Here is a 24011-nt window from a genome sequence, read left to right as displayed (position 1 = left end):
TATTCCACCTAAATGTCTGTTGCTCTGCCTTTTCTGTTGTTTTACTGTATAGTATTTGTTTGGCTGTTGTATAGTATTTGTTTTGCTGTTGAATAGTATTTGTTTTGCTGTATAGTCATTTAGATGTTTTGCTGGTTGAATAGTATTTGTTTTGCTGTTGATAGTATTTGTTTTGCTGTTGTATGTATTTGTTTTGACGTTGTATGTATTGTTTTGCTGTTGTAAGTATTTGTTTGCTGTTGTATAGTATGGTTTTGCTGTTGATAGTATTGTTTTGCTGTGGTTTATAGTAATTGTTTTGCTGTGTATAGTATTTGTTTTTGCTGTTGTATAGTATTTGTTTTGCTGTTATATAGTATTTGTTTGCTGTTGTATAATTATTTGTTTTTGCTGTTGTATAGTATTTGTTTTGCTGTTGTATAGTATTGGTTTTGTGTTAGATGATTTGTTTTGCTTTGAATAGTATTTGTTTGCTGTGAAAGTATTGGTTTTGCTGTTGTTAGTATTAGTTTTGTTTGCTGTATTAGTATTGTTTGGTGTTTGTATAGTATTGGTTTGTTTTGCTGTTAAGTATTTGTTTGGCTGTATAGATTTGTTTTGTGCTGTTGTATAGTATTGGTTGTTTGCTGTTGAATAGTATTTGTTTTGCTGTTGTATATAGTATTGTGTTTTGCTGTGAAGTATTGTTTGCTGTTGTATAGGTATTTTGTTTTGTTTTTGCTGTTGAATAGTTATTGTTTGGGTTGTATAGTATTGGTTTTGCTGTTGTATAGTTGGTTTTGCTGTGTAGTATAGTTTTGCTGTGTATGTATGTTTTTTTGCTGTTGAATAGTATGTTGTGCTGTTGTATAGTATTTGTTTTGCGGTGTATAGTATTGGTTTGCTGTTGTATAGTATTGTTTTGCTGTTGTAGGTATGTTTGTGTTGATAGTATTTGTTTTGCTGTTGTAGTTTTGTTTGCGTTGTATAGTAGTGTTTTTGCTGTGTATGTATGTGTCGTTTGATGTTGTATAGTATTTGTTTTGCTGGTGTTATAGTATTGTTTTGCTGTGATTGTTTTCTGTTTGATGTAATGTTTTGCTTTGCTGTGAATAGTATTGTTTTTGCTGTTGTAGTATTTGTTCGTATTTGTTGTTTGCTGTGTATAGTATTGAGGGTATGTTGGTTTTTGCTGTTGAGAGTATGTAGTTTTGCTGTTGTATAGTATGGTTTTGCTGTTGTATGTTATTTGTTTTGCTGGTGTATAGTATTGGTTTTGCTGTTGAATAGTATTTGTTTTGCTGTTGATAGTATTGTTTTGCTGTTGAATAGTTGTGTTTTGCATGTGAATAGTATTGTTGTGCTGTTGAATGTATTGTTTTGCTGTGATATAGTATTTGTTTTGCTGTTGTATAGTATTGGTTTGTTTGCTGTGTAGTGATTTGTTTTGCGTTGTATAGTATGGTTTTGTTTTGCTGTTATAAGTATTTTTGTTTGCTGTATAGTATTTGTTTTGCTGTGGTTTAGTATTGGGTTGCTGTTGATAGTATTTGTGTTTGCTGTGTATAGATTTGTTTGCTGTTGTTATAGTATTGTTTGCTGTTGAATAGATTTGTTTTGCTGTTGTATAGGTTTGTTTGCTGTTGTGAGTATTTGTTTTTGTGTTGTATAGTATTGGTTTGCTGTTGTATAGTATTTGTTTTGATGTTGTATAGTATGTTTTGCTGTGAGATAGTATTTGTTTTGCGTGTTGTATAGTTTGTTTTGCTGTTGTATAGTATTGTTTGCTGTTGATAGTATTTGTTTTTGCTGTGGTATAGTATTGTTTTGCTGTGTATAGTATGTTTGCGTTGTATAGTATTGTTTTGCTGTTGCTATAGTATTGTTTTTGCTGTTGAATCGTATTTGTTTTGCTGTGATAGTATGTTTGCGTTATAGTATTGGTTTGCTGTTTGTATAGTATTGTTTGTTTTGCTGTATAGTATTGGTTTGGCTGTGGTTATAGTATGGTTTTGCTGTTGTATAGTATTTGTTTGTGTTGTCTAGTCTTTGTTTTGCTGTTGTTAGTATTGGTTTTGCTGTTGATAGTATTTGTTTTGCTGTTGATAGTATTTGTTTTGCTGTTAGATTTGTTTTGCTGTTGAATGTATTGTTGCTGTTGTTATAGTATGGTTTTGTTTTGCTGTATAGTATTGTTTGGCTGTTGTATAGTAGTATTGGTTTTGTTTTGCTGTTATAAGTATTTGTTTTGCGTGTATAGTTTTGGATTTTGTGTTGTATGCGTATGGTTTTTTTGCTGTTGAATAGTATTTGTTTGCTGTTGTATAGTATTGGTTTTGCTGTGAATAGTATTTGTTTTCGTATGTTTTTGTTATAGATTTGGTTTTGCTGTTGATAGTATTTGTTTTGCTGTTGTATAGTAATTGGTTTTTGGTTTCTTTTGTTTGTTTTGCTGTTTGATAAGTATTTGGTTGCTGTGTATAGTATTTGTTTGCTGTTTGTATAGTTTTGTTTGTGAGTATTTTGTTTTGCTGTTGTATCGTATTTGTGTTGTTTGCTTGGATAGTATTGTTTTGCTGTTGAATAGTATGGTTTTGCTGTATAGTATTTGTTTTGCGGTGTATGTATTGTGTGCGTTGTATAGTATTGGTTTTGCTGTTGATAGTATTTGTTTTGCTTTTGTATAGTATTGGTTTGTGCTGTGATAGTATTTGTTTGCTGTGATAGTAGTTGGTTTTGCTGTTGATAGTAGTGTTTGCTGTTGATAGTATTGTTTTGCTGTTGTATGTATTTGTTTGCTGGTATAGTATTTGTTTTGCTGTTGTATAGTATTGGTTTGCTGTGAAGTATTTGTTTTGTGTGTTGGTATATGGGTTTTGTTTTGCTGTTATAGTATTTGTTGGGCTGTTGTATAGTATTGGTTTGGTTTTGCGGTATCAAGTATTTGTTTGCTGTATAGTATTTGTTTTGCTGTTGAATAGTATTGTGTTTTGCGTGAATAGTATTTGTTTTGCTGTTGTGAATTAGTATTTGTGTGCTGTTGTAAGTGTATAGGTTTGTTTTGCTGGTATAGATTTATTTGTTTTGCTGTATAGTATGTTTGCTGTTGATAATGTTTTGGTTTAGGTGTTGTATAGTATTGGTTTTGCTGTTGTATGTATTGGTTTTGCTGTTGATCATGTATTTGTTTTGACTGTTGTATAGTATTGGTTGTTGCTGTTGGTATAGTATTTGGGTTTGCGGCTGTGAATAGTATTGTGTTGGCTGTTGTATAGTATTGGTGTTTGCTGTTGTAGTCTAGTATGTTTTGCTGTTGAATAGTATTTGTTTTGGCTGTTGGTATAGATTGGTTGTTTGCTGTTGAATAGTATGTGTTTTGCTGTGTATAGTATTTGTTTTGCGTTGTTATGTATTTGTTTTGTGTTGTATGTATTGGTTTTGTTTTTGTTAAGTATGGTTTTGTTTGTTGAAGATTATTTGTTTGCTGTGTATAGTATTGGTTTTGCTGTTGAATAGTATTGTTTTGCTGTTGAATAGATGGTTTTGCTGTTGTGAATAGTATTGTTGTGTTGTATAGTAGGTTTTGCTGTTGAATAGTATTGTGTTTGCGTTGTATAGTAGTGGTTTGTTTTGCTGTTAGTAGTATTTGTTGGGCGTTGATAGTATTTGTTTTGCTGTTGTATAGTATTGTTGTTTTGCTGTGAATGTTTTGTGTGGTGTTAGTATGTATTGTTTGCTGTTGTATAGGATTTGGTTTGCTGTGTATAGTATTGTTTGTGCTGTTGAATGTATATGTTTGTGCTGTTGTATAGTATTGGTTTGCTGTTGATAGTATGGTTTTGCTGTTGAATAGTAATGTGTTTTGCTGTTGTATAGTATTTGTTTTGCTGGGTATAGTATTGGTTTTTGCTGGTGTATAGTATTGGTTTTGCTGTGTATAGTATTTGTTTGCTGTTGTATAGTATTTGTTTTGCTGTTGTATAGTATTTGTTTTGCTGTTGTATAGTATTTGTGTTGTTGGTTGTATAGTATTTGTTTTGCTGTTGTATAGTATTTGTTTGCTGTTGATAGTATTGGTGTGCTGTTGATCGTATTGGTTTTTGTTGTTGTATAGTATTGTTTGCTGTTAGTATTGTTTTGCTGTTGTATAGTATTGTTTGTGTTTTGAATAGTATTTGTTTTGCTTTGTATAGTATTTGTTTTGCTGTGTATAGTATTGTTTTGCTGTGTATAGTATTGGTTTTGCTGCTGTATAGTATTTGTTTTGCTGTTGCTATAGTATTGTTGTTTGCGTTGTATAGTATTTGTTTTGTGTTGTATAGTATTTGTTTTGCTTTGTAGCGGTATTTGTTTTGCTGTTGATATAGTATTTGTTTTTGCTGTTGTATAGTATTTGTTTTGCTGGTGTATAGTATTGGTTTTGCTGTTGATAGTATTGTTTTGCGTTGAGTATTTGTTTTGCTGTTGATATAGTATGGTTTGTTGTGTATTGTATGTGTTTTGGCGGTATGTATTTGTTTTGCTGTCGTATTAGTATTGGTTTTGCTGTTGTATAGTATTTGTTTTGGTGTGTAAGTATTGGTTTTGCTGTTGAATAGTATTGTTTTGCTGTTGAATAGTATCTGTTTTGCTTGTTGATAGTATTTGTTTGCTGTTGAGCGTATTGTTGTGCTGTTGAATAGTTATTGTTTTGCGTTTGTATAGTATTGGTTTTGTGTTGCTGTTATAGTATTTGTTGGGTTGTTATAGTATGGTTTGTTTTGCGTATAAGTATTTGTTTTTGGATAGTATTTGTTTTGCTTGTTGTATAGTTTGGTTTTGCTGTTGTATAGTATTGGTTTTGCTGTTTATAGTATTTGTTGTGCTGTGTATTAGTATTTGTTTTGCGTGATAGTATTTGTTTGCTGTTGTATAGTATGGTTTTGCTGTTGATAGGATTTGTTTGCGTTGTATATATTGTTTTGCTGTGATAGTTTGTTTTGCTGTTGTATAGTATTGTTTTGCTGTGTATATAGTATGTTTTGCTGTTGGATGTATTGGTTTTGCTGTTGTATAGTATTGGTTTTGCTGTTGAATAGTATTTTTTTTGTGTTGTTAAGTATGTGTTTTGATGTGTTATAGTATTTGTTTTGCTGTTGTATAGTATTTGTTTGCTGTTGTATAGTATGTGTTTTGGTTGTTATAGTATTTTTTTGCTGTTGTATAGTATTTGTTTTGCTTGTTGTAAGTATTGTTTTGCTGTTGATTAGTATTTGTTTTGTGTGTTGTTTGCTTGATGTTGTTTAGTTGTGTGTTTCTGTTGGATAGTATGTTGCTGTTGAATAGTATTTGTTTTGCTGTTGAATAGTATTTGTTTTGCTGTTGAATAGTATTTGTTTGCTGTTGATAGATTTGTTTTGCTGTGTATCGTATGGTTTTGTTTTGCTGTATAGTTTTGGTTTGCTGTTGTATAGTATTGTTTTGCTGTTGTATGGTATTTGTTTCTGTTGTTAGTATTGTTTTGCTGTTGTATAGTATTTGTTTGCTGTGAATAGTATTTTTTGCTGTTGAATAGTATTTGTTTTGGTTGTATAGTATTGGTTTGTTTGCTGATAGTATTTGTTGGCTGTTTGTATAGTATTGGTTTTGCTGTGTATAGTATTTGTTTGCTGTTGTATAGTATTGTGTTTTCTGTTGTATAGTATTTGTTTTGCTGTTGTATAGTATTGTTTTGCTGTGTATAGTTTTGTTTTGCTGTTGTAATAGTATTGTTTGCGTTGTATAGTATTTTTTTGCTGATGTAAGTATTTGTTTTGCTGTTTGTGTTAGTATTGTTTTGGTTGTATAGTATTGGTTTTGCTGTTGAATAGTATTGTTTTGCGGTGTTGTTGGATGTATTTGTTTTGCTGTGATAGTATTGTTTTGCTGTTGAATAGTATTGTTTTGCTGTGTATAGTTGATTGGTATTTGCTGATTTATGTGTGTTTTGCTGTTGTATGTATTTGTTTTGCTGTTGTAGTATTGTTTTGCTGTTGAATAGTATTGTTTTGCTGTTGAATAGTAGTTGTTGTGTTGAATCGTATTTGTTTGGCTGTTGAATAGTATTGTTAGCTGCTAGTTGTTATAGTATTGGTTTTGTTTTGATTGTATAGTATTGTTTGGATGTTGTATAGTATTGGTTTTGGTTTGCTGTTAAGTATTTGGGGTGATGTTATAGTATTTGTTTTGCTGGTTGATAGTATTTGTTTTTGCTGTGATGATAGTATTTGTTTTGCTGTGATAGTTTGGTTTTGCTGTTGTAATAGGATTTGTTTTGCTGGTTGAATAGTATTTGTTTTGCGTGAATAGTATTTTTTTTTTGTTTTGCTGTTGAATAGTATGTTTGCTGTTGTAGTATTTGTTTTGCTGTTGTATAGTATTTGTTTGCTGTTGTATAGTATTGTTTTGCTGTTGTATAGTATTTGTTTTGCGTTTGTATAGTATTGGTGTAGCGTGAATAGTATTTGTTTTTGCTGTTGAATGTATTGTTTGGTTGTGTTTGTGTTGCTGTTGATAGTATTTGTTTGCTGTTGAATAGGATTGTTTTGCTGTTGTATAGTATTGTTGTTTTGCTGTATAAGGATGTGTGTTGCTGTATGTAGTTTGTTTTTGTGCTGTTATAGTATTGGTTTTGTATGTGGTTGAATAGTATTTGTTTTGCTGTGAATAGTATGTGTTTTGCTGTGTGTATAGTATTGGTTTTGTTTTGCTGTTAAGTATTTGTTTGCTGTATAGTATTTTGTTTTGCGGTTGTATAGTATTGGTTTGCTGTTGTATAGTATTTGTTTTGCTGTTGTATAGTATGGTTTTGCGTGTTGAATAGTATGGTTTTGCTGTTGTAGTATTGGTTTTGTGTTGAATAGTATATGTTTGCTGTTGTATAGTATTGTTTTGCTGTTTGAATAGTATTTGTTTTTTGCTGTTGTATAGTATTTGTTTTGCGTTGTATAGTTTTGGTTTGCTGTTGTATAGTATGTGTTTGCTGTTGTTATGATGGGTGTGCTGTTGTATAGTATTTGTTTCTGTTGTATAGTATTGTTTTAGGTTGTATATATTTGTTTTGCTGTTGTATAGTTTGTTTGCTGTTGTATAGTGATTTGTTTTGCTGTTGTATAGTATTTGTTTGCTGTGTGATAGTATTGTTTTGCTGTTGTATAGTATTGGTTTGCGTTGTATGTATTTGTTTTGCTGTTGTATAGTATTGGTTTTGCTGTGTGTATAGTATTGGTTTTGCTGTTGAATAGTATTGTTTTGCTGTTGACTAGTATTGTGTGAGTGATAGTATTTGTTTTGCTGTTGAAAGTATTGTTTTGCTGTGTATAGTATTGGTTTGTTTTGCTGTATAGTTTTGTTTGGTGTGTAAGTATTGGTTTGTTTGTGTATAGATTTGTTTTGCTGTGAAGTATTTGTTTTGCTGTTGAATAGTATTGGGTTTGCTGTTGAATAGATGTTATGTGTTGAATGATTTGTTTTGCTGTTGTATAGTATTGGTTTTGCTGTTGTATAGTATTGGTTTGTTTTGCTGTTTATAAGTATTTGTTTTGCTGTATGTAGTGGTTTGGCGTTGAATAGTATTGGTTTTGCTGGTTGTATAGTATTGGTTTTGCTGTTGTATGTATTTGTTTTGCTGTTGTATAGTATTTGTTTTGCTGTTGTATAGTTGGTTTTGCTGTTGATAGTATTGTTTTTTGTTGTATGTATTGGTTTTGCTGTGGTATAGTATTGGTTTTGCTGTTGATAGTATGTTTTGCTTTGTAGTTTTTGTTTTGTGTGGTATAGTATTGGTTTTGCTGTGAATAGGATTTTGTTTTGTGTTGTATAGTATTTGTTTTGCTGTTGTATAGTATTGTTTTGCTGTTGCATAGTATTGGTTTTGCTGTTGTATAGTATTGGTTTTGCTGTTGAATAGTATTTGTTTTGCTGTTGTATAGTATTGGTTTTGCTGTTGAATAGTATTGGTTTTGCTGTTGAATAGTATTTGTTTGCTGTTGAATAGTATTGTTTTGCTGTGAATAGTATTTGTTTTGGGTTGATGTATTGTTTGCTGTTGATAGTATTTGTTTGCTGTTGTATAGTATTGGTTTTGTTTTGCTGTATAGTATTTGTTTGCGCATGTTGAATAGTATTGTTTGCTGTTGATATATTTGTTTTGTGTGTTGTATAGTATTGTTTTGCTGTTGGATAGTATTGTGTTGCTGTTTGATAGTATTGTTTTGCTGTGAATAGATTTGTTGTGCTGTTGTATAGTATTGGTTGTGCTTGTATAGTATTGGTTTTGCTGTTGTATAGTATTGTTTTGCTGTGTATAGTATTGGGCTGTTGCTGTGAATAGTATTGTTTTGCTGTGTGTATAGTATTTGTTTTTGCTGTTGTATAGTATTTGTTTTGCTGTTGTATAGTATTTGTTTTGCTGTTGTATAGTATTTGTTTTGCTTGTTGTATAGTATTTGTTTTGCTGTTGATAGTATTGTTTGCTGTTGTATAGTATTGTTTGCTGTTAGTATTTGTTTTCTGTTGTAGAGTATGGGTTTTACTGTTGTATTAGTTTTGTGTTTTGCTGTTTTGTATAGTATTTGTTTTGCTGTTGTAGAGTATTTGTTTTGTGTTGTATGTATTGTTTTATTTGTGTTGCATAGTATTTGTTTTGCTGTGTATAGTATTTGTTTTGCTGTTGATAGTATTGGTTTTGCTGTGGAATAGTAGTTGTTTTGCTGTTGATAGTATTTGTTTTTGCTGTTGAATAGTATTGGTTTGTTTTGCTGTATAGTATTTGGTTGAGTTGTGTATAGTATTTGTTTTGCTGTTGTATTAGTTTTGTTTTGCTGTTGTATAGTATTGGTTTGCTGTTGAATATATTTGTTGTGATGTTGTATAGTATTTTGTTTTGCGGTTGAATAGTATTTGTTTTGCTGTTGGGATAGTATGGTTTTGCTGTTGATAGTATTTGTTTTGCTGTTGAATTGTAGTATTTGTTTTGCTGTTGATAGTATGTTTGTGTTGATAGTATTGGTTTTGTTGTGCTGAGTATTGTTTTGCTGTTATAGTATTTGTTTTGCTGTTGGAATAGTAGTGGTTGTGCTGTTGAAGATGTATTTTGGTTTTGCTGTTGAATAGTTTGTTTTGCTGTTGTTAGTATTGGTTTTGTTTTGTGTTGTAATTTGTTTGTTGCTGTATGAGTATTGGTTTTGCTGTGAAAGTATGGTTTTGTGTTGTATATAGTATTGGTTGTGCTGTGTATGAGTAGTGTTTTGCTGTTTGTATTAGTAATGTTGTTTTGCTGTTGTATAGTATTTGTTTTGCGTTGTATAGTATTGTGCTTTTTGCTGTTGATAGTATGTGTTTTGCTGTGTATAGTATTGTTTTGCTGTTGTATAGTATTTGTTTTCTGGTGTATAGTATTGGTTTGCTGTTGATAGTATTGTTTTGGTGTGTAGTTTTGTTTTGCTGTTGTATGTATTGTTTTGCGTTGATAGTTTGGTTTGCTGTTGCGTGTTAGTATTGGTTTTGCTGTTGTATAGTATTGGTTTTGCTGTTGTATAGTATTGGTTTTGTTGTTGTAAGTATGTTTTGTTTGCTGTATAGTATTGTTTGGCTGTTGAATAGTATTTTGTTTTGCTGTTGATAGTATTGGTTTTGCTGTGATAGTATTTGTTTGTGTTGTATAGTATTTGTGTTGCTGTGTATGGTATTTGTTTTGCTGTTGTATAGTATTGTTGTGCTGTTGTATATATTGTTTTGCTGTGTATAGTATTTGTTTTGCTGTTGTATAGTATTGGTTTTGCTGTTGTATAGTATTTGTTTGCTGTGTATAGTATTGTTTTGCTGTTGATAGTATTTGTTTTTTGCTGTGAATAAGTATTTGTTTTGCTGTTGAATAGTATGGTTTTGCTGTGAATAGTATTTGTTTGCTGTTGTAGTATTGGTTTGTGTTGTGCTGTATAATATTGTTTTGCTGGTGTATGTATTTGTTTTGCTGTATATATTTGTTTTGCGTTGTATAGTATTTGTGTTTGCTGTGTATAGTATTGTTTTTGTTCTGTTGTATAGATGTTGTTTTGCTGTATAATATTTGTTGTGGCTGTGGGATAGAGGTTTTGCGGTTCTTAATTTATGAATTCCCTGTGCGGCGTCCTTCAGTGCCAAGAAAGGTATCTTTAAATAAAATGTATTATTATTATTATTATTATTAATATAGTAATAATATAGGCTACTGTGTGTGCTACTGTCAATCTAACTTCACTTTCTGGCATGTTGCTATTTGATTATATGGGAAAAAAGGATTTAATGTTAGGTCACATATTACTGAAAGTGGACAAGTTTGCCTGTTTCTGTCTTCCTCCAAAGAGGTCCCCCCTTGATAAAAAGACATGAATTGACTAGTCAGTCCGATGCTATATTTCTAACGTTATATTGTAATACATAACATTCCTTCACATTGCATGCCCGTGATGAAAGAATGAACATTTGCATTAAAGGGTTGCAACATAACTTTATTTGTTTTTGTACAGTATTTCCACTGAAAATTTTAAATTCAATATATTTTCCTTTACATTTTTTTTTTTTTTTTAATATTGTTGCTGTTTGCTGTATGCATTTTTTTCCATGTTCATGTTTGTGTGTCATGTTCAGTTGAAGTGTATAAGTTTCTCGTCACTCATTCATACCGTCGGTAAAGTCAAGTCAAGTCACAGTTAAAGATGGGTCATTTTGAGCAAATGAAAAATCATAAACAAGGATAGAGGAAATAAATACATGTAAAAGAAATGAGAGGACCAGAGCGGAGAATACATCAGGACTGGTCAGTGATGGCGTATGAAAAGTACTTTACAAACATGTAGCATTGTAAACATTTGTAGCATAGACAACATAACTCGACCAAGCCAAGCATGGCTTTAGATTTTGATATAGACATGAACAGCTTCTAGGACGGAAGACAAGTCAGATTTGAGATATTTAGTGATGTCTGTTCACTCCCCTATAGATAACAGGGTTCCTGATCATGCAGCCTGACTAGGACAAACGTTTACTCTACACACATTTATCCAAAAATATAGCCCAGAGTATCCTGATCAGGAAAAAAGATCAAGAAAAGCAGAAAAGGCTTGTATCTCCACCTCCTATTGTATTTTATTTTTTTCCTGTGACATGTTCTAATGAGGCCTTTTCTCCACTTCTCAGAAGTGATTAGAATTGCATCTGAATCCCTGTCAATGTATCAGAACATACATAGTTTAACTTATAATACTTTTTAATGTAAATCACTGCACAATTTCTGAATCCCAGATTTTATCTTAGAAAAAAAATGTCAAGTAGTTGCCTCGTGTTAGCTCCCCCCATCGGAAGGAGTGTCACCTTTGAGAGCACTTTGCAGGTGGATCGTTGCCTCAGGGGTGCCTGATTTTGGACAATATTTATTGCAGTCTTCAGCAGATTTTTTTTTTTTTTTTTCAAACTCCCTAAACAGTACTTAAACTTGAATTAAAAGAAGCAAAACATAAACTTCTAATGAAAAGAAGCAAGGTGTAAATGGCCTGATGCAATCTCTCAGTCATACTGACTGGGTCAACAAAAGCCAATTACATAAATTGAATATTGAAAACACAGACATCAAGTAAATCATTTCAACCAGCCTTCAGGATGACACAACTTTGGTAAACTATGACAATACGGTTAGGACCGGCAATTGTCGGCTATGATAGTCGCTTAAGTTTCCACAATTTGAATCATGTGCCACAAAAAAATACTACTATATTTCTATCTGCGCAGATCCTTTTCGCCATAAAGGGGCTGGCTACAGGCCATGACTTCAAGAAAGTAGTATACTCTACTGTTTCCACTGCATGAAATCAATTCTTTGATTCCAAAACATCTGCAGCTTACCCATGCACAGTGATAATCATTAAAAGACTAATAGTGGGGTAGCTGGAAAGACCAGTTTTACGTAATTATTATAATTCCCCCAGCCCCCCCAGACAATTTCACTGCCTTAATTAAATTTCTTATTTAGGTGCCCACAGTAAAGGATGCCACTTTTCCAAAGAAACAATGGCAAATCATGTAACTTTAAAGAGAAGGAAAATAGAGCAGCAATGTTCTGCACAAAATGTGTGCACATTCAAGTAAATAAAAGATATAAAGAAAATCTATAAGTCAAAGACAGATACACATAAACTCCAGTCTTTGTTGGTCGGATTGGCACTTTTGTGAATAGGAGTGCATTTTCATTTTTCAGAAATATAAATATTTTTTTCCTTGTTGATGCACTGAGTTTTGTCTCTCTCTTTTTTTTTTTTAACCACTGCAATTCTGGCATCATTTGTAAGCCAAGCAGAGTTGAAATCAAAGACTTAAGTTATAAATGCTGCTCTACACATCTGTCATGTAGAGGCAAGTTCCGGATACTCAATTAGTCATGATTTGAACTCTTGTGGCCAAAATACACGGGGCACGGGTGTCAGAGCGGGGTTTTTTCTCCTGCTACACAGACTTCTGTCTAGACTATTGCGTTTTGCCAAGTTGTGTAGGGTTTGAAAGAGCAAGCTATGTTAACTAGTAATGAATTAGTTATTTGGATTACTACAGGATATTGGATCCACACTGATCTGATTTGATTTATTTAAATGTGAAATGTATAAACACCCACAAGGTTGCTCTGCTGCATTACAGTGCCTCGGGTACAATGAGTTATTTAAGTTATTTTTTTAAAGTTATATGTAAAAACGAGCAGTGCGAGGCCTGCATGACGTCCGCGGTCAGTGTAGCAGCTTCAGTTGGTTATAATGGACGCGCTCTGCTGGTGGCCGGGCCCCATGTAGCACCCGGGCCCCATGTATTTCAGCCATTATGTCTACTGAGAGCACCTGGTTCTGTGGATAACATGCCAAACTCACGAAACCTTTACTACAAATATCAGCTAATGCTTAAACCCTAGAATATAATAACGGCCCTGCGCCCTATAAGATTTTCCCCTGTGAAAGGCTTATGTAAAAATGTTATACTGAAACAAACTAAATGATAAGCATACATATAAGTCTATCTATCCAAAAAGATGTCCTATCAGATAAAAGGAAATTGTTTTGGGTAAAAAAAACAACTCTTGAATGAAAGTGTACACATAAGTATACCCAATATTCAACATACTAATCTATCATATACTCGCTATAGTGTGACATAATTCTGTTCACAGTTCCATGATTTAATGTTAGGGCTGGTTCAGTTATCCACAGAACCGGGGCTCCCAGACTCAGATAGGGACACGGTCATTGAGTCAATCAATCTCTTCCTCACACAGTGCCTGTCAGTCAAACATCACACAACCACAGTTTCGCTCCATCCACAAAGCCTAAACCCTGATCCAAGATCAGCTTCTGTCACAGGCAGAGCGGATCCCGGGTCAGGGTTAACAGGTCTAATTTAAACCGTCATGTGGCTAGAAACAACAAAAAAAGTTTCCATGAGCCCTAATCCCTTTTGAATTCGAAAAAAAAGAAAAAAAGAGTCTCTTTTAATTTTCTCGATTAAAACAGAAAACAATCTTAATTCAGACCAAACCAAGGGCAACATTTATAAAGAAAATATACTAAGTGCTCTGAAACCAAAAACAGCCCAAAAGGCTAATCTCATACTCTGGAGAAAAGCAAAACTTGAAAAAGAAAATGAAAGAATAACTACTTTTTCCACTCCAAAAGACTATGGAAACTATTTTACTTGCTACTAGCCACTCATCTGTGAGAGGTGTGTGTACAGTGTCTGCTGGTGTTGTATGCAAGTGTGCATGAAGTGTGCGCAAATATATATCTATAATGCAAATACATCAAAATTCAAATATATATTTATACTTGAAATTTTGGTTGCAGTTAGGCTCGTCACTTGTCTGAGATATATCCCTAGCCAAACTCGGGTTGTTATTAAACAAAGAAGCGGCGCACTTTACCTTGCCAGGCAGAGGATAGGCTATTTACATCAATATCACAATGGACCCATGCAAAATCATTTACAGGTGTCATTCCCATCCCTCAAAGATATAGTGATATAGAATGCCTCAGGTTATAGATCAACTCTACCACTATACAAAACACCAACACTACACTATTACTGTTAACACCACCAAACCAATTAGTTGTGGCCCAGATCCTGCTTTTTACCTCCAAATGCTGCAACAAGAAACGCTGAGCAGCATACAGCAAAGTCTCAAAGTGTTTCTTCACACTGTTCTCCATTTCTCTGTGCCAACTGTCTATGTTTGGCAAGGGATACTCAGTGACAGTACGCAGGGGAATAGAACACCATGCAAAAACCCCTACCACATACAGCTGGGGGGAGGGGGGGAGGGGGAGAAGAGCACAGGGCACCGCTAATCAGCAGCAACCGGTTTACACGGGGCTTCAATGAAATCAGACAAAACTAGAAACGTGTCTGCACCACAAGTGGTATTTCACCCTACTTTGAACAACCTGCAAGCTCTTGAATTCTTTTAAATATAAAAAATAAGTTTGGTTTGCTGCTGCCGCGGGCACCTTTCCCCCTGAATCCCCAGCCGTGCCTTGTTTTATAGTTAGATCACCTCATAATTCAAATGTATTGTTATTAATAACACAGCACGCAACGAACGTTGGATCTCTAGCTATACCAACCTTGAAAACTGGATTTAGATCTTTAAACATTTCCTCTAAAAAACCCTAACTCTTTTTCAATATCCCATCCAGAGCCCATCCGAGTTTTTTTTTTGTTTTAGTTTTTACTTCCCACGTCAACCCTTCCCCTGTAATTTGTCCCAGTTAAAAAAATAAGGAGGAAAAAAGAAAAATCACAAGCACTAAAAAAAGGAGATACATAAGTGTTGGGGGAAAATAACTAATCATTAAACAAAAAGGGATTATGTTTCTGTTTTTTTTTTTCTCTTTGAATTGCACTAAGTCAGACTGACATCAAGAGCTAGGCATATTTCACCTCATGCACCCCAGTCTGTGGACTTTGCATGGGGATACAAGGGTAATCCTGAAAATAGGGATGTCCCACTGGAAAGGAAATGAAAGTGTATATAAAGATATTAATCAACAAACCATCGTTACTGCCAACAAGAGCTATTAAATGGCTGGAAGATGACGGTGTGCGTTTGAAGCCAGGACAGACTTCCTCTGTTAAGTGTAATGGAGTTTGTGTGGCGCCCTCCCCCTGGAGATGTAACACATGGGTCTGCCCTGCAAGAATTCAGTCCACTGGTTTAGAAGAGGGAAGAAGGAAAGGGGGACATTTTTTTAGGCTGGAGAGCAGGACAGTTTTAGCTTTCCTCCAAAGGGTGTCTGCGTGTGTTTGTGGTAATGGTAGAGATGGGGGGTAGTTGCAGATCAGAGATGGGGGCGTGGAGGTTCGGCTTGGGCATCCAGGGGTCCTCCATGAGATGAGGAGGTATGGAGGGGGTAAATGGTACATTTTAGAGGAGAGGGGTGTGGAATTATAGCTGGAAGCCCTCCATGGGGGCTTCCTGCTGGGGGAAAAGGTACTGCTGGTTGGCCTGGTCCACCTGAGGGGCAAGACTGTTGTCCTCGTCCTCAACCCCAAAGTAGTGCTCGATTAGATCAAAGGCCTTCTGGTAGATCTCCTGGTTGTCGTGGCTCTGGAGGAACTCGATCTTGTCAAGACCTGGAAAAACAAGCAGTGCAAGATCAATTTTTGCTAAATTATCAGCCAGAAATTTGAACTATTTATTCTAAAAAGAATAAAGTATTAGAGCCAGCTACTGCGGCCTAGGGCTGGTTAATACTTCACGTGTCCGTAGTATTTCAAGTATTGTCAAGTATCAAAAATTGGCTAATTGCATTTTGAGATTCTTGGACTGAGTTACTTTTTGTTTGATCAGATTATTTCTGATCTAAATCAGAGATAAAACATGTTTGTATTCCCCACCTCAAGGTACAGTATTGACGTACTGTGAAAAACAGTATTGTTTAGGTATTGGTGTCCAATATGATGCAACTTTATGTCTTTCAGAGGATGTAGCAGGCTCAGGGTTTAGCGATGGAGTGAAGATATTGGTACTATACTACTACTACTACTACTACTACTACTACTACCACCACTACCACCACTACCACCACTACCACCACCATTATATTATGAAACTAGACAACTTAAGAAATCCAGCAGTAAACCGTGTCATGCTAGCTTGAAGGGAAGGGTGCTAAATAGTGTTCCAAATGTAGGCTACATTTTGCTAAGGGAATCAATATAGTCAATTACATTTTTTTTTAGGATTAAGGAATAGAAATACTTGACAGTGCTGAGCTTTTGTATCTCAAATTAATGTCCAGATTTCTGATGATGTGAGATATACTGTTGACCTGCTCTCCCCATAAACATCCCCCTGTTCTGCACCATTACATGTTTATCACTGGTAATTTTTTTTCCTAGTAATAAGTGTCTACAGTACCATAGGCTTCTTCAATGAGGCTGCAGTAGGGATTAACTCCAGAGCCGGTGTTCTCCTGCTTGGCCTCCTGCTCGCCCAGCCTCAGGATGTTCTCCAGTCCGTTGAGAGCTACCTGAACGATCTTAGAGTCCATCACCGTCAGCAGATCACACAGGGGCTTAATGCAGCCTAGGTTCACCAGATATCTAGATGCAAACACACACAATGCATTTTCAGATCCAAGGTTTCAAGGTTGCATATAACTGTCTATTATTCAGCTTAGAGAATTTCTTTTTTGAATTGATTACCATTAAAGAAATGCAAGGGACCCTGAGGATTTTTTCCTCCTATCCTAGACTGTATATGTTGTGTAGCTAGACCTTATTCAACTGCGCAGTGGAGACAGGTCTGGCAATGCAAGACTACTCTTAGTCTGACCTGATCTGTTCTGGTGTTCCTCCAGAGGTTGCGTTAGTGATGGCCCAGGCCGCCTCTTTCCTGGTCCTGAACTCTGCTTTCTGTAGAATGTCGATCAGCACTGGGAAGATGTTGGCATCAATTACCGTCTGTGGGGCGGTACAAGATTTAAAATCAGGGGCATGTCTCAAAAAGCAGCTCAACATCGTTATGAGATCCTTACCTTTACAACCTGGTGATGAGGGATTTAGTAAAAGACGTATCATGGGTCCATAATTAAGGACTGTCATAAATACACCTATCAGCCTCTATGCGTCTCTCACAGACCAATCTCAAAACAAACAATGCGGGCTTCATACATGCCTAAACCTGGACAACTTGCTTAATAGTGAGGTTTCAGTTATGTGCTTTGTGTGTATACATCACCTGTATTTGTGCTCGGTTTCCTGCGGTGATGTTTGAGATGGTCCAGCATGCCTCTTTGCGAATAGACTCTTTAGCACTGCTGAGCAGGTGCAGAAGACAGGGCAGGGCTGAGCAGTTCAACACCACCTATAAACAGCAACAGAGAAGGTACAAACATCTTAGAAGTCACAAGTAAATGAAAATACCTGCATTCGTTTTAGCTAGGTATACTTAATAAACAGGCATCTGAGAGTATCCCAAAGGCAAAACTATGAAAGAAACTTCAGTATAATATGCTCCTACCTGTGTTTGGATGTCATCTCCAGTGACAATGTTTCCTACAGCTCTCAATGCAGGGGAGGCCACCTTATAGTCCGTGTGCCTGCAGAAAAGCCAGTTTATCAGAAGAGAGAATTTTGAGTATTTACGGGTTTTATATACTGTGACAAAGACAACAGAGAGTTATGGCTTGACTTACATGAGTAGCTCTACAAGGCGCCTGCAGACGCCAGAGTCGATGACAGCTTGGATCTTGTCATTGGGGCCATCCGAGAGGTAGGACAGGGCCCAGCAGGCGTCTGCCAGCAAGTCTGGGTCACTGCTAAATAAAAGCCTGGACAGTACTGGCAGACAGGGTGACACCTAGACAGCACAGGCATGATGCACATTTATAGTAAAGAAACAGGAAAACGCCAATGCACCACACACAAACATTAATTGAAACTTTTCAGCAGAACACAAGAACCTCATTTCAGTTATGCAACCATTATTATTCTTTATGCCAACTGCACAAAAATTTACACAAATTTTAAAAACGCTTCTGTACACTGGTCTAGAAAACAGAGAAACAAGTACTAGCAAAAAGTCTGCATGTACATAATGTTTAGGAATTTAACAGTGCTAGTTATGAGAGAGTAGGGTCCGAGTATTCAAATATACATAATGCAGACCTTAAAGCGAAAAGAAATCCTGAAACTTTTGTTGGGGGGGGTCCAGAGTGTAATGTTTTGATATGCACTCATTAAAGTTAATTTGACTGGCAAAACAGTTAAAGTCCTTTTTACATTACACAATAATAAAAGTCACGTTAAAGAAGTAAAAAGTTTGGATACATTTTTACTTCTTCCAACCATATATTAAATCAAGAGTCCATGTAGATTATCATATTGCAATAATATAATCATACATTGAATCATTGTGAAAACAAAACTTTCAAAATTTTGTGTTGTTACTTTGGCCAGGTCATCATCAAAAAAATGAATTAGTGGCCATCGTTAATGAAAAATCGCGTTCCGCTAAGAATGTGCACACACGTATTGTTTTTAATCCCAAACACGGTCGGTCAGCGATGGCGCAGTGGTAGCTGTCGATGCCGGTAATGTACTCGTATGTCAGAGTGCTTCCCGTCTCCTCAACTAAAGCTGGATCTACTTTTTTTTTAGCTGCGTTACCACTCTCGCTTTTCGGCAAGGACCTGCCCTACTTTCGGCACTTGGCCCGCGGACTTTAGGTTCTGGGTTAGTTAGACTTGCGTTCCTCTCAAATGATTGGACATAAAAATATAAAACCGCATGCAAGTTCCCAAATTTATTTATTTAGTTTTCCTCACGGCCACACACCGAAGATCCGGCACAGTGTCGAAATACTTGAAGTCCTGCATAATGACCTTTAAAGTAAGTTTTTAAAAAGTCCTTCATATACTGCAGCTGTGACCTGGGATAAACCAGCATTTACTGTTGGTCTGAATGGATAAATACAGATAACCCTGAGAACGAGTGAAAACAGGTTTTTATAATGACGATATATGGCTGCAATAAAATTAAATTATATGAGGTGTATATATTAGCCATGACTTCTGGCCCCTGTTTCACCCAACTATAGAATGTAGGACATAGAATTACCTTTTCATAAGGTCAGCATGTTGACAAAATAATACTTTTTAAGTTACAATACTTTTCCTGCACTGCGCCATTCAATCTCCAATTAAAATATTACAGCAACCAGTTGAGCTGAGGGTTGATAACTATGTTGCAAACATACATATACAGTATATATATATACTAGAATTATCTATTATATATAGAACCACTACCAACACACACAAACACACACACCCACACACAGTATATACCATATATATACAGTATATATTAAAATATATATATATATATATATATATATATATATATATATATATATATATATATGCTATGGTTTAGTAACGATAAGAAGAACTTTAGTTGTAAACCCAGGTTTTGCATTCATGGCAATGACAGTGAGTTGAATCCTGACAAATGAAACCTGACTGGGTGTCCAGCAGGTACTAACCATTATGCGTGCTTTGGCAGCCACACTTGTTCATAGCTAAATAAAAAATAAAGTAGCAGGCCTGATCAAAAATTATTATAGCATCTTTGGTGTTGACTTCATGAGGCCCAGTGGTACCTTTTCAAATGCAGGTGGAGGGTTTTTTCCTCTACAGAGATTAGACAGAGCCCACACGGCATTCCTAGTCATGGTCAATCTAGTGGATTTGGTCAGGAGCCTGAAATGACAAAGATAAGCAAAGCTTAGTACACGGGACAGTATCAGAAGTATGTTAGTATGGGTTAAAAAGTTAGGATATATATTCCCTCTACAGAAGCAAAGAGGATGGGCTTACATTAATAAAGGTGGAAGGATGTCGCAGTTCAGCACATAGTCCCGGCACACTGCACTATCCCCTGCAATATTACCCAAGGCCCACACAGCCTGTAAAAAAACAAACCAACCAAACCTTTGTTAATAATAGACATTGGGTACAAGAGTCAACAACAAGACAGACAGACACACACAATGGTCAAGATAGACCCAAGTGTGTTACCTGTTCTTGGACGTCCTCAAAGTCAGAGTTAAGTAGTTCAATGAAGATTGGTACTGCTCCGGCCTCAATCACAGTCTTTGTCTGCATGGATGTGCCTGATGCTATGTTGGTCAGAGCCCAAGCTGCTTCAAACTGCAGAGGCACATTTCAGCAAAAATTTAGCATTTTAAACATCTTTTACCAAGGAACATTAACATGTTTGTTTTTAAACATGACTAATAAGAAACGTGTTTAATGCAGACTATTTTATTGCTTTGATTTGCTTATCATCAGATACAATGTATAGTGGCTTGCAGCAATAAAATTTTGGTTTATTTACCTCAATGGAATGCATTTGCTTGACAACGTTACCAGCCAGCATGCCAGTTGAGGTGACACCAATATTCCAGGCATTTGTCACTTGACATTAAATGTACACATTTCATGCACAGAGGGTGTTCTGAGCTATGTAAAGTGTGTGCAAACTGACCTGTAGTGTGCAGTTGACACTCTTCTTCAAGAACTCCACAAACTTTTCCACTACTCCAGTTGTGTTAATTACTTCATCAATTGGTGGGTTGGGCTCTGAAATGAACAAGGGTAAAGCTGGAAGTAAGTATTCTGCCCTTATGACTAGTACCACAGTTGTGGAAAGTCACGGTAAGTACACAATATATATACACCTTTGGAAAGTAGTTTTCTGAACTTTTGTGTTGTGGCGAGCTGAAGCTCTGGGTCCTCCGAGAAAAGCATCTCAACCATGTCTCTGGTAATGACTCCTTCCTGCAACAATACATGCACAAGCACTCTTAAAACATGATGCAGCCAGCACAGACTCCACCATCCTCAATTTGCAGGCTGGTAAAAAGGCTAGACAACAAGAATAATAACCACGGCCCTGTGTGAGCCTCTCTTTGTCTACGTTGTGTGAGGTAATAGGAAAATAGACACTCACTGTTGCTGGAGAGCTGAGGTAAGAGTCCACCAGTGGACTCTCAAACATGGCCTCCTCTTCATTGAGAACGTCCACATTCCTCCTCTTGAAAAGCTGTGATTAAAAGATTATCAGAGCACACAGAGACACAGTCAGCGTGAACATAGTTTGGCTTGACTAAGTCTCAAACAGAGGGATGAAGGATCTGATGAATGGCATTGATAGATTTGGTGTAAAACCTGTTGTTCTCGCTTTTGTTTCCTGAGTTGGATGCCCTCCTCCTCTCTCCTGCGCCTCATCTCCTCTGGGTTCAGTGCTTTGTTCTTGTAGCGGTTCATCCTGTAGTTGTCTTTGGCCGGACTGGCTGACGGCTCTGATGGGCCACAGGCACAGGTAGACATAACGATTAAGACTCAACCAAAAAAAGCAAGAAAGTTATGCACCATTTGCTTTATCCAAGTTAAACTTAAAAAGTACACCATGTGCAGGGAAGAGTAAGTGAACATGTGTGACATCTCTAATAATAGGTAATGAAGATGAGACAGCATGTTCAGTTATATATATATAAAAATAAAATAGCCTTCTATAAACAAGCTCATAGATACTGACACACAAACACACACACACGCATGCATGCACGCAGGCAGAACAAACGTATTTATTCAGTAGAGTTAAATCGCAGACTTTGCATAAAGTGGTGCCCACACAGGACAAACTGCCCGTTCTGCATTTGTGCAGTCATGCCACCAGAAAAGGGCACTGGGCAGATCCCCGAGTCACAGGGGAGCAAAAGAGAGGAAGGGGAAACATTGAAACCTGCCACCAGTGCAAGATGGTGCCAACTTTCTGTGCCAAAAGCCCCCAATTGCAACAGCGGGGGTTAAATATCGGAACAAGTGGCGCAAATTGAGGTCATGTTAAGGTTTGAGGGCATTAGCACAACCAGCCTCATAAAAAGCTTGTGCATGTGTGTAACGTGTCCATATGGTAAACCGACAGGCATGGACAGCACACAAGCACAGATTGCGGCTGGATGCTCAAATTTCTGCACTGCTTTAGTTAAATAAGCTGCTGTATGTGGACTGCACTGACTGTTTGGGCTAGATGGCACAGAAATAGCCCAGCAAAGGACATGTCTGCATTGGCATTTCAGAGGAGACCCTGCAAGCAGTCTCTAGAGGAAAGAAAGCAGAATGGTGCTGTGTTTAATGTAGGCTTGAATCAAAAAATCATGTTCTTCCTACACCTAGTGGTATCCAGCCACACTTTTATTTTATTTGCTAAGATTTTAGGTTAGCTGCGAATAAAATTTCTGCCACTGCCCCAAAACAACAGCCATGGAATATCCATTTGACGTAAAGCTACAATGAAGCAGGATGGTTTCGGACAGTTAGCTAGTATATAGAAGACCACGACCCTCTTTAATTCGTATTTATAGTTAGGCCTTTACAAATTACCAGTCATGTCACTGTAAATTACAAATGTTGAGGGGGAAAAACGCTCACAAAAACCAAACAAACATAATCCTGTGCACGAATAGTCTGGAAAACATCGTGACTACAGGTGTCACATGCACAAGCTAGTGTAACGTTACAGTGTCCTAGCGGGTCAAAACCATTGCCCACTGATGTTAGAAACTAACGCTAAACTATAAATAAACATGGGATTTACCAACGTTAGCTCAGTACTTTTCAAACTCTTCAGAAGGCGAATAACAACGTATTTAACATAATGCTATTCTAAGACAACAGTGTAACTATGGTTTTGAAGAACAACGCGGAATGACAGCTAGCATAGCTAACGTTAAGCTAACATTAGCCGCTACGCACACAAAACTGAAACAAATAAATATGACTATTAAATTGTGTCATCTTATAGGTGATGACACGTTATCTTTTCTGACTCGTTGGAAGTCTCTTAACAAGTTAAAATCAGTCAACCCATCAAATAGCATAGAACATAGCTACAGCTAACATAACGTTTGAAATGTCCACTAAGCACCAGCGTTCCATTTTCATCACAATAGCTAGCTGGCTAACGTCACCGCTAGCTAGCTACAACAGTAACGTGTTAATGTAAAAAAACAAAGACGACAGAGAGACTGACAATTGTTACTTTGAATTTGCCGATAAGCAAGACAATACCTGGACACAATTGATAATAACTTTAGACCTATGCAAACTTTCCGTGTGTCTTCCCACCGTAGGGAAGAATGTAACCTTACAGCGCGTGCTAACGTAGCTATTAGCCAACTTAAGTAAACTTGGCTAACAAATTACAGTTTGTTTTCCCGGTTTGGAATGACGTTAGTACACCTTGTATGAGCTCTGATAAAATATAAAAGACTGTCCTAAGACTAAATTGTTTAGAGGGTGGTTAATTTAACGTTACAAGTGAACTAGCGTAAAATAGCAACTCATCTTGCGCTACTACGTAGCTAGCTAACATCGTTGACTACAGTTAGCTACCAAGCTAATGAGTTAGCTTAACAACAGTGACAGGATAAGGATGTTATAGTCATTACCCCCGATCACACAGCCCAATCTTTTACTTCCTTAACGCATATAAACACTCTCGATTTGCCGAACAGCTTACCCATTATGTCCTATGTCGTGTAAATGACTCAAGTCGCGAAGATGTAAATCAATTTTAAATCCTTTCTCTCTCTACTATCTTTCCAGAATTTGCTCCTCTAAGCAATATGTCTGCCGGAGACGGAAACGTCAAAATATAACACTGACTTCCTGCCACCAGAGGACGCACCAGCCTCACAAAACACCACCCTCGCACCTCTAGTCACCTCAGCAAAGAAATAACCCATACAATGCCAAACATATATTCATTTTCACTTTATGACCGGGGTTATTTCATTCTCAGATGGATTGTTCAAAATCACTAAACGGAATCATCATTAATCATTACCATACCTGTTATTTGTGGAGGGCAACCCATTCTCTTAAAAGTTCCATGACATGGTGGTCTTTGGATGCTTTTATATAGGCCTTAGT

At 36.2% G+C, this 24011-nt stretch overlaps 1 protein-coding gene across 1 annotated transcript; it reads right to left on the bottom strand.

The window, feature by feature from the left end:
* Positions 1-10590: 10590 nt before the first annotated feature.
* kpna6 (karyopherin alpha 6 (importin alpha 7)) lies at positions 10591-23813 on the bottom strand. Its single transcript, XM_032534877.1, has 14 exons — positions 23599-23813; positions 21243-21376; positions 21025-21117; positions 20753-20852; positions 20560-20654; positions 20091-20222; positions 19890-19978; positions 19673-19772; positions 17706-17869; positions 17531-17609; positions 17249-17374; positions 16844-16971; positions 16427-16611; positions 10591-15639 (listed from the first exon to the last, which is right to left on the bottom strand). The coding sequence occupies exons 1-14, from the start codon at positions 23600-23602 to the stop codon at positions 15452-15454; spliced, it is 1617 nt and encodes a 538-aa protein (XP_032390768.1). The 5' UTR covers positions 23603-23813; the 3' UTR covers positions 10591-15451.
* Positions 23814-24011: the final 198 nt, after the last annotated feature.

This window comes from Etheostoma spectabile, chromosome 14, assembly GCF_008692095.1.
Source record: "Etheostoma spectabile isolate EspeVRDwgs_2016 chromosome 14, UIUC_Espe_1.0, whole genome shotgun sequence".
NCBI classification, from domain to species: domain Eukaryota; kingdom Metazoa; phylum Chordata; class Actinopteri; order Perciformes; family Percidae; genus Etheostoma; species Etheostoma spectabile.
Note: the sequence above shows the minus strand (reverse complement) of the source record. Positions and strands in the feature narration are given on the sequence as shown.